This window comes from Perognathus longimembris, chromosome 1 (assembly GCF_023159225.1).
Source record: "Perognathus longimembris pacificus isolate PPM17 chromosome 1, ASM2315922v1, whole genome shotgun sequence".
Taxonomy (NCBI): Eukaryota; Metazoa; Chordata; class Mammalia; order Rodentia; family Heteromyidae; genus Perognathus; species Perognathus longimembris.
The window spans coordinates 157,860,080-157,878,045 of record NC_063161.1 but is presented as its reverse complement, the minus strand read 5'-3'; the positions used below and the strand labels follow the sequence as shown (position 1 = coordinate 157,878,045).

The window sequence follows — 17,966 nt, the reverse complement described above, 5'->3', positions numbered from 1 at the left end:
GGAGTGTCAGGGCAGGGCTGGGGGCGGGGTGGGGTAGGGGGGCCCCGGGGGACAGTGCACAGCAGGCTGGGGGCCCTGCTGCTGGGCGCTGGTGGCTCCCGCCTGTCACCCTAGCCGCTCAGCAGGCTGACATCTGGAGGACCACGGTTCAAAGCCAGCCTAAGCAGAGAGAGGTCTGAGCCTCCACCTCCACGAACAGGCGAAAGGCTGGACTGAAGGGGTGGTTCCGTGGCAGAGCGCCCATCAAACAAGCAGGCCTGAGTTCCAAGCTCAGCACTGGCTACATAAACAAAGACGGAGGCTGAAGGAGCGACTCCTGTTCCACAGGGGAGGACGAGACTCGAACCCAGGACCCTCTGAGTCCACAGCTGGGCTGTGGATGCCCAGGGAGTGTGGGACTGCGCGTGTGTGCATGCAAGTACACATGTGTGCATGTGGGGAGGGCAGGTGTGCACAGTCCCCCCCCCCCACCCCCGAGACCCCACCTAGAAACCAAGCTCATGTCCGCACGGGGCATCGTCCGGCTCTGCGCCCCATGCCCATCAAGTGTGTGTGTGTGTGGGCGGGGGTCCTGTCGCCCTCCCAGCCTCAGTTTCTCCAATCTATGGTGGCTGGTAGGGGGAAGGGACAGGACCAGGTGACCAGGAAGGGTCACGAGGCCTCTGTGCAGACAGGGAAACCGAGGCCCAGGGTGGTTACGGGCCTCGTCCAAGCACACGCAAACAACAGGACCAAGTCCTGGCCGCCCGGCCCGCCCCACGCTGACCGTGGTGGTCGAGAGCGCGGGGCTGGGGTGGGGGGCGAGGGGACAGGGCCCCCCCCTCCCCCGCCACACAGCCCGGCGGGGCCCCGGGGCGCCCGCCTTCCCCCTGTCGGCTCGGGCCCAGCGAGGCCTCGGCAGAAATAACAGGCGCCTCTCCACCTACTGTGAAAACTGCCGGCCCAGCCGGGCGGCGGAAATAACATGTCATTTCCCAGCGTGGCTGGCGACGCGGGTTCCAGCCCCGCTCCGCCCGGCGGGGCCCCGGCCCCCCCTCCGCGCCGCCCCGCCAGCCCCGTCCCCGCCGCGGGGACCCCCTGCGCGCCCCCACACGGGCCACCACGGGAAAGGGGAGCCCCGATCCCGGGCCACACAGCCGGCACGCCCACCCTCAGGCGTCCCACGCCCGTCACTCACGCGTGTCCACACGCACAGGCGCACACGCGTGTGCGAGGCGGTGGGGAGCCCCTGCCGGGAGGGGGGTGTCTGGGGGACGCCCACCTGCCCACGGCTCCTCACAGGTGCCGCTGTGTGCACAGCGACTCCCTCCCACCCCAGGCTCTTCTGACTCTGCGTGGGGCTGGGGGTCCCCAGCTCGCGTGTTCTCGGGCGGGGGGGGTCAGGGACGGCTCGGTGTGCAAGGAGTGTGCCAGGAGCCGTGCGAGGTGTCGGGACAGGGCTTCCCACCCTGTAATCCCGGCCACAGCGAGACTTCACCCCAAACAACAAGAACAGAACAGCAAACGCCACGCCTGGGGCAGAAGGCCGGGTCCGGGCCGGCGCCCGGCTCCCCAGCCAGCTGGACCCTGCCCACCTCCTGGAGGCCACACCGGCACCCCCATGGCCTGTGTGTCCCTCCACAGTGAGGGGACCCTCCCCCCTCCGCCCCCCAGGTGCCTGGAGCCCCAGCCCTGTCAACCTCGCCAGGCCTGAGCTGCCTGGTATGAACCACCCCAACGGAGAAGCTCCAGGGACCCAGCCCGGCGGAGCTCCGTCCCTGCCCCGCCTCCGGGGCCTCTTCAAACCCAGGCCTCTGGCTCCCTCTGGTGGCCACACAGACGCCCAGCACACAGCTGGGGGCAGACCCGCCAGCCAGTCCCAGGGGGAGGGGCGGCCCTGCCTGCACCCCAAGAGCGGCTCAAGCCAGAACCACAGCCAGCCTCTCCTCCAGCCTGAACGTGGCTCAACTGGACCCAGAGGGCACCGTGGAGGACCCGCCCGGCACAGGGCCCTTCCCAGTGCCCGCTGGCGCCTTCCACTGGGACACGTGTAGTCAGGAACGACTTCCTTCTTCCTTTCTTCTTCTCCTCCCTCCTCTTCCCTTCTTTTGCCAATCCTGGAACTTGAACTCAGGGCCTGAGCACTCTAGCACTGGAGCCACAGCGTCACTTCTGGCTTTTTCTATGTATGTGGTGCTGAGGAATGGCACCCAGGGCTTCATGTATGCGAGGCGAGCGCGTTCCCAGCCCCTCTTTCTTCCTTTTGAACTCAGGGCTTCGTGCTTGCTAGGCAGGCACTTTACCACTTGAGCCAGGCCCCTAACCATGTGTGTGTATGTGTGTGTGTGCGCGCGTGTGTGCAGTACCGGGTGCTATCCCTGAGCTTTTTCACTCAAGGCTGGTGTTCTACACGTTCTCTTCAATGCCACTTCTGGCTTCTTGGTGGTTCATTGGACATAGTCTCAAGGACTTTTCTGTCTAGGCTGACTTTGAACCATGATCCTCCGATCTCAGGCTCCTGAACAGCTAGTATTATGGGCATGAATCACCTGCCCCTGGCTGCTCTGGTTATTTTTTAAATAGTCTCATTACTCCCCCCCCAACCCAACCTAACCCCCCCCCACCCCCGCCGCCGGCCTGCACTATACTGCAACCCTCTATTTCCACTTCCCATTTGCAGCTGGGGGTGACAGCCGCGCACCACCACGGAAATGGCATTTCCACTGAGATGGAGTCTTGCAAACTTTTTTTTTTTTTTGCCCGGTCTCTCCTGGAACTGCAATTCTCCTGATCTGCGCGTCTCCAAGTAGCTGAGATTATAGATGTGAACCACCAGCACCGAGCCTCGGGAGTTTTGCTTTCTTCTGCACTGACCTCATCTTGCCTGATAATCGCAGGTCTTGTACACTTGCTACACGGAGCGTTTGCCATGTGTGCGGCCCCATGCTGTGCACATTCTTCCAATTATTCTTGCTCCACGCTCCTAAGCATCTCATGACTCAGGGCTATTTTTATCCCCATTTGCCGAGGAGGAGGAGGAGGAGGAGGAGGAGGAGGAGGAGCAGAGGCTCATGGGAAGATGGCTGTGCATGGGGAAGCCATGGCGTTAGGGTCCCTCGGCTGTGTGGAGTCCGAGCGCAGGGTGCCACGCCAGTGCCTTCTGCTTCTAGCACCCCCACAAAGCCAGCCCAGCCTTTCTGTCCAGTTTCCCAGCGCCCCGTCACGCAGGACGGAGCACCAGGGGAAATGGGAGCCACAGGAAGTGCTCCCCGGTCTCCGCCTCCCATCACCGCGGCCCAGATGGAGCCTCTGCCTTCTCTGGGGAGACACCGGGCCCCAGGATCACAGGCGGGAACGGCTGGGTGCCCCTCTGCTCTGCTCCGTTCTGACGCAGGGGAGGGGGGGCGGTCCCTGTCACCGGCCCACCCTTCTCCTCACCTTTCCCGTGGCGCCGTGAGACACAAACTTGGCTCCCTCCCTCTGGGCGATCTCCACCTGCTTGCGGGCGATGCAGGGCCTGGCCAGGGAGGTGCCCAGGAGGTAGCGGTCCTCGTAGAGGGCACTGGACTGCACGGCGGGCCAGATGAATTCCTCCACAAACTCCTTGCTCACGTCCTCAATGAACACCTATGGGGGAGGGGCCCATGACGGGGGTCAGAAAGAATCGGGGGGGGGGGGAACCAACTTGAACTCAGAAACCTGGTGGGGGAGACCGCTCAGGAGACGGCTCAGGGGCCCAGAGCAAGGGAGCACAGCGAGCGAGCCCAGCCGTAGGAAGACAGCACTAATCAATTCCAGCAGCCCTTGCTACTACTACCCTCCATCCTGCACTCCGGACAGACATTACTCATCCATCCCGATGAAACTGATGTAGCTCCTAAACCCTTCCCAACAGGACAGATGACAGTTGCCACGTGGGCCCCAGGGGGCACTGAACCTGGGGAGGGTCTGGGACATGTGGTAGGACGCTCCCAACGCCCTTCAAGGCCCAGGGCAGCCAGCCACACACACACACACACACAGACACACACACAGACACACACACACACACACACACACACACACACGGCTAAGGCTGAGAAACCCCTCACAAGGATGGCTCCCAAAATGCGGGCCCCAGGGTCCCAAGACCCTTCCGGGAGACTGTGTGTTAACATTGTTTAATGTTGTTCGGATGTTATTTGCGCGTGGGTGTGTGGGTGTGTATGTGTGTCCTGGGGCTTGCACTCAGGGCCTGGCTGCTTTGCCTGAGCTTTTATCCTCAAGGCCGGTGCTCGACCACTTGAGCCACAGCTTCACTTCTGGCTTTTTGGTGGCTGTATTAGAGCTAAGTCTCACAGACTGGCTCCAAGCCACCAACCTTGGATCTCAGTCTCTGGGAGTAGCTAGGATTGCAGGTGTGAGCCACCAGCTTCCGGCTGTTTTTTTTTTTTTTTTTTTTTAACCTATGGTGACTATGCATCAGCAATGATGGGTGTACCCTAAATAATCATGTGTATATGTGGGGGTGAGGGAGGGGGTCCTAGGATCAAAATTCTTCCCTAGAGGAAGGGATTCAAGGCTAGCCCGCAGTCCTGAGGTTTGAACAGGCCCTGTACTTGCTGGGCAGGTGCCCTACTACCTGAGCCGCACCTCCAAGCCTGCTTTTGGCTAGCTAGTTGGAAATGGAATTTCAGACTTTTCTGCCTGGGCTGGCTTTGAACTAAGATTCTCCACATCTCAGCTTCCTGAGCAGCTAGGATTAAATTGGCATCCAGTCCAAGTCAACTTTCTGATCTTGTTGAATGGATTAAAGGTGAAAGGACAGATGAAAGGGTGGATGATAGATACTTTAAATGGATGATGGATGGGAGATGGCGAATGGATAGTGGATAGATTGGTAATGGATAAGTAGATAAATGGATAGGTGGATAATGACTGGCTGATGGAAGGATGATGGATATCTGACTTGACAGCTGGATTGTGGGTAAATGGATAGCTAGATGGTTGATGGATGGGATGGCTAGGTAAGTGGATGAGTGGTGGATAGATGAATGATACAGGATGATGGATGAGTAGATGGATGGATGATGTTTAGATGGATAACAGATGGATGTATGATAAGTAGATGTCTGATGGGTTGATGGATGGATAGATGTGTAGATAGTTAAGACATGGATTGATAGAAGATGGACGGATGGTGGGTGGGTGGATGATTGGATGTATGGATGGAGGGATAATGGGTGGATGGTTGGATGATAGATGATTGAATGGATGGATGAGTAGATCAGTGATGGTGGATGGGTAGATGGATGGATGGGTGGGTGAATGGATGGGTGGATGGATGGAGGGATGGATGGGTAGGTGGATAGATGGATGAATGAATGGATGGGTGGGTGGATGGATGGATGGTTAGATGGATGAATGGATGGGTGGATGGATAGATGGATGAATAGATGGGTGGATGGGTGGGTAGATGAATGGATGGATGAGTGGGTGGGTGAATGGATGGGTGGATGGATGGGTGGGTGGATGAATGGATGGATGGGTGGGTGAATGGATGGGTGGATGGATAGATGGATGGATGGATGGATGGATGGGTGGATGGATGAATGGATGGGTGGATGGGTGGGTGAATAGATGGATGGATGGGTGGATGGATGGATGGGTGGGTGGATGAATGGATAGATGGGAGGGTGAATGGATGGGTGGATGGATGGATGGGTAGGTGGATGGATGGGTGAGTGAATGGATGGGTGGGTGGATGAATGGATGGGTAGATGGATGGATGGGTGGGTGGATGGATGGGTAGATGGATGGGTGGGTGGATGAATGGGTGAATGGATAAGTGGATGGATAAATGGATGGATGGATGGATGGGTAGATGGGTGGATGGATGGGTGCATGGATGAATGGATGGATGGGTGGATGGATGGGTGGGTGGATAGATGGGTAGATGGATGAATGGATGGGTAAATGGATGAATGGATGGGTGGATGGATGGATGATGGGTTGATGAAATATGGGTGGTCTGCACACACCTGAAAATCAAAACTTGATCTCAAGCACGAAGACAATGGACAGAGGACAGGGAGCGGGGGAAGGGTCCCCACCGCCCATCCTCCATGTCACACCCCACCTACAGCCCCAAGCTCTGCTTCCTGCTTATACCTTTTTGGCCCCAAGCTTCAGCGCCTTCTTCCTGGCTTCCTCGAAGTCCTCCTTCTGGCCGATGTTGGCCTGTGAGGTGCAAGAGAGAGGCACTGAGCTGAGGGCGGGGCGGAGGTCAGCCCCTTGGGGGGGCTGCTTGGCCCACACCCAGCGGCTCCTTGCATTTGACAGCGAGGTGTCGATAGGGAGGAGCCAGCACAGGCCGGGCCCGCGGAGTCTGCGGTGCTGCGGCAGGGCAGGCCTGGGGCCGCACAGCCCAGTGTTCTGGGTGGGCAGTGGCTTCCCTGTGGTGAGGGTGGGTGACGACTCAGAGGCTGCATGCTGGTATAGACACGCTCTCCAAGAACCGCTAGAGCCACACCACAGACAGGAAAGTAAGGAACTGTCCGAGCAAGGCAACATTTACGGCTGCAGAAGGGTGCGCCATCAGCAAAAGACACCAGGCACAGACACAGAGCAGGCAGGCTGCTCCCTATTTATTCCTGACACTGCAGGCCCCGCCCCCCTGCTCCGATTGGTTGTGCTCGGCTGTACAATCTGCCAGTGATTGGCTAGTTTGAATAGGGATATACTTACCTAAGGTGACCATTAAACAACTTTGAAATAATATTTACAGTGCTAGCACAATCTCAGAACATATCCACAGGGCTGGGAATGTGGCTTAAGAGGTGGAGCGCCCACCTAGCACCCATGAAGCCCTGGGTTCGATTCCTCTCTGTATCACATACACAGAAAAAGCCAGGAGTGGCTCTGTGGCTCACGTGGTATAGTGCTAGCCTTGAGCAAAAAGAAGCCAGGGACAGTGCTCAGGCCTTGAGTTCAAGCCCCAGGACTGGCAACAACAAACAAAAAAACATGCCTATACCCCCAGCTATTTCTTGAACCATCTGAGGTGTGTCTTAATTCCACCTGGGAAAGAAGCCAGCTTAAGACAAAAACCCTTCCTCATCCCAAAGCAGTTCCTCTTTCCCTCAGCAAGAGCCAAGCCACCAGGCCACAGCAGGGCTCGGAAGCAACACACTTTTCTCACGACAGGGAAGTAGATTCAACGGTGGGTGGAGCCCAACAGGGAGAGGAGAAGCTCTGCGCGGGTCCAGCACCCCCTCCGCGGGTCCAGCACCCCCTCCGTGCAAGCCAGTCCCGGCCCGAGCCTGGCAGGCCTCTCAAGAATACCCATCTTTTAGATGACGAAGCTGAGCAGCCCAGCGAGAAGCTGTTTTCCTACTTCTGATTCAAGGCAGGTGTAGAGAAGTCTGGGCTTAGCCACGGGGAGGGGAGGTGACTGAGGGGCAGGCTGGACGGGCAGCAGGACACACAGGCAGACAGACAGACAGACAGCATGGCAGGAAGTGCTCACCAGGTAGGCGATGACGTCGTAGCCTTGCTCCTTCAGCCATACCAGGATGCAGGATGTATCTAGACCCCCACTGTAGGCCAGAACCACGGAGCCCTTGCTGGACATGCTGCCTGAAGGGAGAGAGGAGCCCGTGAATGCCTGGGGCCGCCTCCCGGCCTCGCACAGGAACAAGGCCGGGCCCTACGCCCTGCCCTCGGCCTCGGGCAGCTTGCCCCTGGTCAGGCCGCCCCTGGGGAGCCAGGAACGGCTGGTCCATCCTCGTGCACGCACCTCGTCCCCAGGGCCCTGACCCTGCACTCTGCGCTGTCCAAGTCCCGGAGGACCCTCGCGGTCTGAGGCCCCCAGGGGCGACCTACATCTTCAGACCGATCCCCAGGGCTGCAGCTAACTAGCATCAAAGGCCCAATTATGTGTGTGTGTATATACCAGTTATGGGACTTGAACTCAGGGCCTGGGAGCTGTCCCTAAGTTCCTAGCACTCAGGGCTAGTGTTCTACTTGAGTCACAGCCCCACTTCAGCTTTTTGGGTGGTCAATTGGATGTAAGAGTCTCAGGGACTTTCCGGCCCAAGCTGGCTTTGAACTACGATCCTGAGATCTCAGGCTCATTAGCCAGGAGTATGCGTGAGCCATGGGTAGCCAGTGTCAGAGGCTGGCCTTGAACTACAATCCTGAGATCTCAGTGTCCTCATCAGCCGGGTGTGGCCAGCCTCAGAGGCTGGCTTGGGAAGTGCTCCATGTCACGCAAGGCAGTGCCAGGCAGGGCCCCAGGGGCCTCGGTGCCCTGTCCTGAACCGCCCCAGCCCCATCTACAGTATCGGGCTGGGAGGAAAACCGCAGACTCAGAGGTCCGGTGGTCAAGGCCCCAGTGAATGTCTCTCTGGCTCTGAAACCTGGCCTGCCATCCTAGCTACTCAGGAGGCGGAGACCTGAGGATCTCAGTTCAAAGCCAACCCAGATGGACAAATCTATGGGACGGTTTCATCTCCAACGAACCAACCGCAAGCCAGAAGTAGAGCTGTGGCTCCCAGTAGTAGAGCGCTAGCCCCAAGGCCCTGAGTCCAAGCCCCACTGGAAACAGAAAGAAAAGAAGCGTGGGGGCTGGGGATATGGCCTAGTGGCAAGAGTGCTTGCCTCGAAAAGAAGCTTGGGTTCCTACTCAGCATGTCCCCCACCTGGCAAGGGGCACAGAAAGGGGCGGAGCCATACACCCCAGCTGTGTCTCCCACCTGGTCACTGACCGCAATTTCAGGCAACCTGTGTTTTCAAATGCAAGTGACTGAGGGGGACCCAGAGGCCTTGACATGAACCCTTGTAGCTCCACTCTAGGCAAATGGAGAAACCGAGGCCCCGAGAGGACAGGAGGTGGGAGGGGCTCCTTCCCAGGAGCCATTTAGATGTGCCACAGCTCCTTACAAGCTTCCAGAAGGCTCTCCCTGACCCCTCACGCTGCACATTGCTGGAGACAGGTCAGAGAGGTCAGCAGGCAGCAGGGCGGGGGGTACGGCTGAGGCATGTTCCCACTTTGTGGGCACAAGGGCAGGGCCAAAACTGGGCTCCTTAGGGAAGATCTACGGGAGCCTAGAAGGCTCAATACCTGCCACCACTTCTGCTCTGGCTGCGGCCCAGTGTACCCCTCTCTCTGCCTGAGCTCAAAGCCACCCCGGGTCAAAGGGCTTTCCCAGGGTGCTCAATATGGTGCCTCAGGCCTGGACATGCAGGCAGGCGGACTTTGGAGCCCGAGCCCATGGGTCCTGCCAGCCAGCCCCGGGCCTCAGGCCCGCTGCCCTTCAGACTTAAGGGGAAAACAATGATGGAATAAAGAGGCTGGGACAGGGGCTGGTTCCGACAGCTCCCCCCTCCCTCCAAGGGGCAACAATCGCTGTCCCCACCCCAGCAGGGTCAGATTGCCCCGACATGGGCTGCCAGGTCAGCAGATGTGCCCCTGGCAACAACAGCCAGGCAACTGGCCTTGGAAGATGGATGGAGGAGGGGAGGAAGCAGGAAGAACCAAGGCAGGAAGTACCTGGGCTTGATTGACAGCTGGGTTCCTGGTGTCAGAGTCTGTCTTCACGGATGAGCAAACCACTCTGCAGAAACAAAGCAACTGGGCTGGGAATGTGGCTCAGTGCTAGCTAGAGTGCTTGACTAGCATGCGTGAAGCCCTGGGTTCGAATCCCCAGCACCACATAAACAGAAAAGGCCAGAAGTGGAGCTGTGGCTCAAGTGGCAGAGTGCTAGCCTTGAGCAAAAAGAAGCCAGGGACAGTGCTCAGGCCCTGAGGTCAAGGCCCAGGACTGGAAAAAAAAAAAAGTTAACAGCCCGGCACTGCAGCTAAGTGACATGGGGCCCTGAGCCTGGCCCCTGTGGCCCCCCTAATCTTGAGGATCTCACTGAGCCGGGAGCCATGGGGCCCAAGGGCCTCAAAGCCACCAGTGCAGCCTCCCTCCCTAGGAGGCACTGGGAACCATGTAAAGCCATGCCTCTTTTATTTAAAGTGTCTAACTTGGCTTTTTTGGGGGGCTGGGGGGCAGTACTGAACACAGGGCTTAGACACTATCCCTTAGCTTTTTTTTGCTCAAAGTTGGTGCTCTACTACTTGAGCCACAGCTCGACTTGCTGCTTTTTAGTGGCTAATTGGAGATAAAAATGTCAGACTTTCCCACCCAAGCTGGCTTCTAACAATGATTCTCAGATCTCAGCCTCCTGAATAGCTAGGATTACAGGTGTGAGAGCCACCAGCCCTCTGTAGGTTGGCAAGATTTTTGTTTGTTTGTTTGTTTTGGCCAGTCCTGGAGCTTGAACTCAAGGACTGAGCTCAAGGCTAGCACCACATGAGCCACAGCACCAATTCTGTTTTTTTTCTGTGTATGTGGTACTGAGGAATCGAACCCAGGGCTTCTTGCATGCTAGGCAAGCACTCCACCGCTAAGCCACATTCCCAGCCTGTTGGCAAGCTTTGTGAATACCCAATCTGGACAGCCCTTCCATTTGGAATTATCTGCATTGTACCGACGGGGAAATTGAGGCTTGGGGTTAAGAAACTTGCTTGGTTGGCTGCAGACCCAGGACTCAAACCCCCATTCGCCAGCCTCGTAGGGACAAGCCCCTCCCGCCTTTGTGGGAGGCTCAGGAAGGGAAGTGCCGGGCAAAGCGGAGCCTTGGGGCTGAGATACTGCTGACCGGAATGGGTTTTCCCGGCTCCGCAGGCAGGTGCAGAACGCTCACCGGCCCTCACCGGCAGCGCACAGTTGCCAGTCTGGCTCTAGTTGGCAAGGTGGGGTATTTCCTGGGGCCTCTGCCAGAATCACCTGGCCAGTGCCCAGGGAATGTGTGCCAGACGCTCCTCAGCACCCAGGAAAGCTCTCCTGGCGTGGCAATAGCATGGCAGTGTTTGGAGTCACAAGCATGTCACCTCCAGGTTCAGAGTCCCACTGCCACCTAGTCGCAAACAAGAACCAGGGGGGTGCGTGCCCAGGCCCGGTCCTGAGGAGGCCTTGGCCCTTTCCGCGTCACTTCACCCCTCTGCCACGCAGCCCAGGCCTGAATGACTTGTCACCAATGGTCTTCTGCTTCTCTGTAGGTCCTGCAGGGCCCAGCTCAGAACTGCAGCTGTCTAGACCGATCTTCCAGGCCCCCAACCCCGTCCCTCTTGGAAATCAGTCCTAGCACCGAAGGTTGGTGCCTTCCTTTGTGTCTGACAGAGCTAGGCTGCAATTCCAACGCTGACCAGAAGGAGGCACACCATCCTATCAGAATACAGCGTAAGAGAATAATGGATACCGTGATACTAATAATGTGATGTGATTCAAGATGCATTCTATTCATAAACTGACGTGCTGAATAGTAACCACATTGAATTGTGACAACTACTTAAAGATAATTTAAAAATGTGACCATTCTTAAAGAATCCTAAACTTTCTCTTGGAAGAACTGCATCTCTTTACCAAGTCTGGCTTCTAACCAAACTTTATAGAAATGCCCCGCGGTGGCAGGCAAGAAGACTAAGCAGGTGCCTGTCACCTGACTGGTGAGAGATATTCAGAACAATCTCCTAGGAACAGGAGAAAGGGAAAGCACATTGATCCTTTTTTCTCCCTCCAGTACTGGGACTTGAACTCAGGGCCTTTACTCTCTCAGTTGGCTTTGTCCACTCAAAGCTGGTGCTCTGCCACTTGAGCCCCGCTTCACTGGCAGCTCTTTAGTGGTTAACTGGAGATAACTGTCTCACAGACTTTCCTGTCTGGGCTGGCTTTGAACTGGAGATCCTCAAATCTCAGCCTAGGATTATAGGTGTGAGCCTCCAGGTCCTGGCTTGAAAAGCACTTTGATCTTTCTTCATTTATTTATTTTACTAATACACAAAGTGCCTGTGGCAGCCCGGCCTCCTCCAAATCTGCTGAGGGAGGGAGCCAGATTAATTTGCCCAAAGCAAATGAACAAGAGAAATGACAGAGCCTTTCAGACCCAGAATCCAGTGCGGAGCCTGTTTGCACGTGTCTGCCCGCAGGCAAGCCAGTCACTGTGCTCAGGACTCTGGAGAAGGCTCCTGGCTGCCTTGGCTGCCCTCCCAGGACCGGGGGTGGGGGGGTAGGGGGGAGCAGAGGTGCACGGTGAAGAGCTGGCACAGCAGGTGGGTCTGGGGCTGACTCCACCCAGGGCTCCCCAAGGCTCCGGCTGGACGGCACCTCTGGCGGCCGGCCTGCGCTATCGCCCCCCTCCATCAGCTCTACCCCAGAGCCGGGGACGCTGTCAGTCCAGTTCACGGCTCTCCACCGCCCCAGCGCCTCCCGACAGAGCCCCAGCCTGGGGCCGTGGGGAGAGCCGTGGGGTTGGAAGCCACGGCTCTGCCGGCCCATCTCCGGGGTAAGGACGGGTCCGGCTCCTACCCGCACCCCCACCTCTCCGAAAGGACCGTCGAGGCCGGCCGCCCGCCCTGGGGTGGGGGGAGAGCGCGGCCCGGGCGCTTTCCCTCCTTTCGCAAGGTCCCGGCCTCCCGGGAGGGCGCGGGCGAAGCCGCCCCGGGGCGGAAAGCAAAAAAAACAGCCCCGAGGTGGACATTTCCTGCCCCTCCCACGGAGCCAGGCCCGGCCCGGCGGGAAACCAGACGGGTGGAGCCCACCGAGACAGGGAGGGGTGGGGGAGCCCAGTCGTAAACCCCGGGTAAACTGAGGCTCAGGGGAAGGCACTGCGCCCGAGCCCCAGAGGGCAAGGGGCTGAGATGGGGGAGCTCTGCTCTCACGCGGGGGGTGGGGGTGAGGAGGGGGTTAGAGGGACCAAGGGTGAGGGGGGGCGGGAGCGTGGGAATCTGGAGCCCCCACACGCTCCGGACCCCCAGGGCCTCCATCTGGGGACACACACACACGCACACCCCGCACCGAGGAAGGAAGATCCAGAAAGGACCGGCTGGCACAGGGGACCAGTGGCCCCACCTGTTCCCCAAGCCCCGGGGCCCGTGACCCCCACCCAGGACGGGCGCCGTCAGGACCCAGGTGCCAGGTGTGTGCCCGAGCCCGGAGGGGTTCGCCCTGCGCGCACCCCGCGGACCGCCGCGCGCAGCCTCGGCCTCCGCGCCGCTCGGGCTGGGGTCGCGCAGAGGGGAAGCCGGCGGGGGCCGGAGGGGCCGGAGGGGCCGGAGGGATCCTTACCGGGAGGCAGGTGGCCGAGGAGAGCGGCAGAACAAGGCCAAGAGAGCCAAGCGCTCGGATTATAAGAGCAGGGCCCGGGGCAGGGCGGGGGCGCTGGGACACGTGGGGACACGCGCGCGCGAGGCCCCGCCCCGGCCGGGCCCCCGCGGGGAGCCTCTCAGAGTGCAGGCCGGGGTGGGCGTGGCCAGGCCTTTCCCTCCCTCCGGCCCCGCCCCCTGCCCCCGCTGGAAGCCGCAGTCTGGGCCGGGGTGGGCGTGGCCAGGCCTTTCCCTCCCTCCGGCCCCGCCCCCTGCCCCCGCTGGAAGCCGCAGTCCGGGCCGGGGTGGGCGTGGCCAGGCCTTTCCTCGGCCCGGCCCCGCCCCCTTCTCCCACTGAAAGCCGGAGTCTAGGCCCGGGTGGGCGTGGCCAGCCCTTTCTGGACCGCTGAGAGCCGGAGTCCAGGCCCGGGGGGCGTGGCCAGGCCTTTCGGCGGCCCGGCTCCGCCCCCTTCTCCCACTGAGAGCTTGAGTCCAGGCCCGGGGGGCGTGGCCAGGCCTTTCCTCTTCCAATGAAAGCCGGAGTCTAGGCCCGGGTGGGCGTGGCCAGGCCTTTCCTCTCCCGCTGAGAGCAGGAGTCCAGGCCCGGGGGCGTGGCCAGGCCTTTCCGCGGCCCGGCCCCGCCCCTCCCCACGCCTCTCCCCCCCCCCCCCTCCAGTCCGGGCCTGGGGCTCAGTGCCCACCCCGCCTCCTCGGGCGCACGGGCGGCGGGGGCGCTCGCAGCGAGCCCGCGGCCCTGCCTGGGGGTCCGATGGCTCCCCGGAACCCGCGTAACTAGCAGCGGTCGAAGCCGTCTAGCGACGTATTGGACCCCTGGAGACTGGAAGGCGTTCACCGCGCGAGCTTCGCGCCCGCTTTTATTCCGGGCGAGCTGCGCCTTCCTTTCTGAGCCCCCCCGGGCCCGGCACTGCCCCAATCTGCCCAGATGCCCCAGGGCGCCCAGTCAGTGGTGACTAAGGCTGGCCGGCGCTGACCCACGGGCGGGAGGGGGGGAGGCTGAGGCTCACAGGGGCGGAGCCCGGCTTGTTAAAAACGAGTCTGGGAGCTGTGCCCACCGGAGGCAGACAGACCCGGATCCGCGGCCCCCGCACCCCGGCCACGGCCCGGTCCACGCCCACAGCGCACCGGGCACCTGCGCCTGGGCCGTGGGGGCCCACGGGCCCGGCCGCCGCCCGCCTCGCCGTCAGACTGCATGCGGACGCCAGCGGGGCCCAGCCAGCCAGCCCTTGCCGTCTAAGAGCGGGGAGGGGTCAGGGGCGCCCAGCCCCACGTGGTAACCACGAGGGCCCAGGGTGAGGGAGGCACCTCCTGTCTCCAGATTACCCTGTAGGAAATAGCTGTTATGATCATCCCTGTCTTATAGGTGGGAACCACAGTATGGGTGTGTGTGTGTGTGTGTGTGTGTGTGTGTGTGTGTTTCTCAAGGTCACCTGCTCCCTAAGTGGTGTAACAGAACTAAAGTCCATTTTCTGGCCCTCTGGCCTCTGCTCAGACTCAATGAATGGAGCTGAGATTCCAACCCCAGGTTTCTGGAGTGCTTGGGTCTTTATTCCTTGCTGCAGAAATGGTTTCTGCCGGGCACCAGTGGCTCATGCCTTGTAATCATAGCTACTCAGAGGGTTGAGATCTGAGGATCAAAGTTCAAAGCCAATCGAGGCAGAAAGTCTGTGAGACTCTTATCTCCCATTAACTAGCAAAAAGCTGGAAATGAAGCAGTGGCTCAAGTGGTTTTGAGCAAAAAAGGGAAGGGATGTTACCCAGGCCTCGAGTTCAAGCCCCCAGTTAACACACACACACACACACACACACGCACGTGCATGCAAATACCTAACGGACTGAAATGGGCTTGGTAGCACATGCCTGAAATCCTAGCTGAAGGATTGAGTCCTGCATAATTCCCCAGGGTCAAGCAAAGCACGTGCTTGTCCACAGGCAGGTCATTCTGACCTTGACAACACTCCCCCCCCCACCATAGCCCATTTATTATTTTCTGCTTCCTGCTAAGCCCTATATAAGCCCACCCCAAAATCCAGTGCCTCTCACAGCCGCCAAACCCGTGGGAAGATCTGTGCCCCTCACCGGCAATAAACTAGTCCTCACCTATGGACCATCGAGTCTGGCCTATTCCTTTTCCATTGTCCATTTTCCTAACACACTGTGCCAACACCTGGGAGAGGAGAAGTGGCAGGAGTGACTGGGTCCCCTCTGCCCGCCTCCTGGCCGCCTCTCATGGAGCCTTTTTCCTTCTCTTGCCCAGGCCTTTCTCCGTCGGGAGCGCAGAGCCCTCCGAGCTTACTTTGGGCTAAACCGCCTGAACCGACCTGGTGGCCTTTGCCTCCTGTAAGCGGTGCATGCCTGGTGGACGGCCACCTCCCGTGCCTTGAGGTCTTATTGGCCCCCTGTGTAAATCCAGAAAAGGCCTCATCCTCCCACCCCCCCCCCCTTCTCCTGTCCCTGGACTCTTGATCTCCAGGCAGGAGGCTCTTCGAGGTTTGACCAACTCCACCCATCAGTTAAACGCCTTCCCGACAAGGTAACCAGCCGGGTCCATGGAAGAGGCGCCTCCCACCCTGACCCAGGGACTCCAGGAGCCCCCTCCTTCCTGTGGGATCCCCAGAGGCTGACCCCCTGACACCCTTTAGTTAAGACCTTGGGGACACCCTCTCCTAATGGCTGGGATCTTTCTGTTTGTCTCCCAAAGCCTCAGGGATGCCTGAAGCGATGGGACAGGCTCCTTCGTCTTGCTAGATTTTCCAAATTGTTCCCAAAGACACCCCATCGGCTTGCCTGCGGTCTACTAATCTTACTGCTCTTGAGCTGACTGATTTACAGTCAAAGAAAACTGATTTGTTTATCTACCAAAATCTGGTCTCACTATCTGGTCAACAATGGTCGGGTTGGCCTGCTGTTAGGAACTTTCGATTTTACTCTTGCTGATTTAAACAATTCTCCAGGGAAATGAGGAGGGGCCTGAGGGTCCCCTACACACCCAGACCGGCTCCTAGACACTCCTAGCCAGCGGTGATGGAAAAAACCAGTGAGGAGAAAGGTAAAGAAAGAGGAAAGTTAGTAAGGAAAACCTTGGGAAAGGAATTGAGGGAACAAGAATGATTTCCTCTGGATAAGAAAGGATTTGGAAAGTAAAAAATGTCTTAAAATGTTCGTTCCAAAAAAGGGAGGAAGACAAACCCCAGAACATTTGAGTATGTAGCAGGTGGTATGACTATGTCTTAAAAGATAGAGCTTATGAGTAAAATTAATACGTAATTCAGTTGGCTGCGATTTACACTGAAAACCAGCATCTCATTCTTTACGTCCCATCTGTGAAAGTAACTGCTTATCTAAACCAAGTTCACTTGAGTGTTTGTTTATGTCAAGATCCTTCAAATGAACACCTTTTAGCTCAAATGTCATTTTCCCCCCTGTTTAATATGTAAGCTCCGTTGGGTATGGAGCTCGGTAAAGGGCACCAAGTCCTGCGTTCTTCCGTTGTCATCACAAAGGCTTAGTGACACCTACCATGTCTTAACTTCAACTAGTATCCTAAAATGTTATATGCAATGAAGAATAAAAATGAAAATTGTATTTCTATTTGATCTCCGCATTGCTTTAATTGGGAGTAAGGGGCGATCTGTGGATCCTGGTTCAATGCCAGCCTGGGCAGAAAAACCCCTCTGAGACTCCATCTCCCAACTAGCCAGCAAATCAAGAGACTCTCATCTTTAGATAACCAGCAAATTTCTGGAAGCGGTGCTGTGCCAGAATTCTAGAACTCGTGCTGTGGCTCACAGTGGTAGAGCACTAGCCTTGAGCAGAAATGCTCGGGGCCAGCGCCCAGGCCCGCAAGTCAAACCCCATGAGTGACACAAGACGTGCCCACTGGGACAGGCCATCCCACCAACAAGCACCTAGACCCTTGGGACAAAAGCTAGTCCTGGAGCAAGAGGGGATGGTGTCACCTCCTAAATGGAGTCGCCCTTGCAAAAATTAACCAGAGCTGGGAGACCAAAGGAAAGCAGTAATGAGCTCGCCCATCTCGCGTCCATACCTGTCAGCCTTCTAATGGGGCATTCTTGCCTTTGTTACCTGCTGTTTGCAGGAAGTGATCAAGGCCTGGGTCATTCTTGTCACCTGGTCCTGCCACCTTGTCAGCCTTTTGCTTGGTCTCGCCTTTTTCAAGTTTCTCTTTAGCAGGGTGACCGCCCGCACTTGGGACGCTACCTAGGAGCACGTGGAGGCCGTGCTGCAGGCCACAGACGCCTCGCTTACACCACCCTGCCCTGCCCAGAGCAGACCCGGACCCTGAAGACCCCAGCCCCAGGGACTCCTCGACGCCCCCATGTCAGCAGGAAGCAGCCAGAAAGACAACCGCCAGCCCCCTCCCCCGGTCTCCCCTCTCCGCCCCACTTTTTTTATGTATCCAAAACCCCTTTATGAAGAACTTGCCTCCCACATCTCAGCAAGCAAGGTAGAAAGATCCAGAACTGGAAGAGCTGGGGCTTTGCAAGTTTTCTTCAGCCCGTGAGTGCTCTAAATGGACCACCGCGCTGGGTGGACACCCTCGGAAAAGGCCTGGGGTCTGTGACGCGGGCGTGAACAACACGGTCCCGTGAGACAGCACTCTCCTGGGTTAGGCACGTTGCACCCAGCAGTTCTGCTTCCTCGGGTGCCGCGGGTGGGTTGACAGGCGGAGACCTGTTCTCAGGCAGAGGCCTGGCGTGCCGGGGCGGCTTTGATGGCGCTATGAAGTCCGCAGTTCCCACGGAAGCGCCCAGAGACCTCAGCGCTACATTGGCTG

At 58.5% G+C, this 17,966-nt stretch overlaps 1 protein-coding gene across 4 annotated transcripts in view; it reads right to left on the bottom strand.

Moving 5' to 3' along the window:
* Positions 1–9,617, bottom strand: part of Ass1 (argininosuccinate synthase 1) — a 38,627-nt gene extending 29,010 nt beyond the window's left edge. Inside the window, exons 1-4 of one of the 4 annotated variants that reach the window (XM_048345008.1) lie at positions 9,500–9,617; positions 7,487–7,599; positions 6,130–6,198; positions 3,418–3,606 (exon numbers count right to left, since the gene is read on the bottom strand). In XM_048345008.1, coding sequence (XP_048200965.1) covers positions 3,418–3,606; positions 6,130–6,198; positions 7,487–7,591 — 363 coding nt within the window. In that variant the 5' untranslated portion in view covers positions 7,592–7,599; positions 9,500–9,617. Of the gene's footprint in view, positions 1–3,417; positions 3,607–6,129; positions 6,199–7,486; positions 7,611–9,452 lie in introns of those variants that run through there. The other 3 variants (XM_048345016.1, XM_048345025.1, XM_048345000.1) reach the window with 3 other exon arrangements.
* Between the last annotated feature and the right edge of the window lie 8,349 nt (positions 9,618–17,966).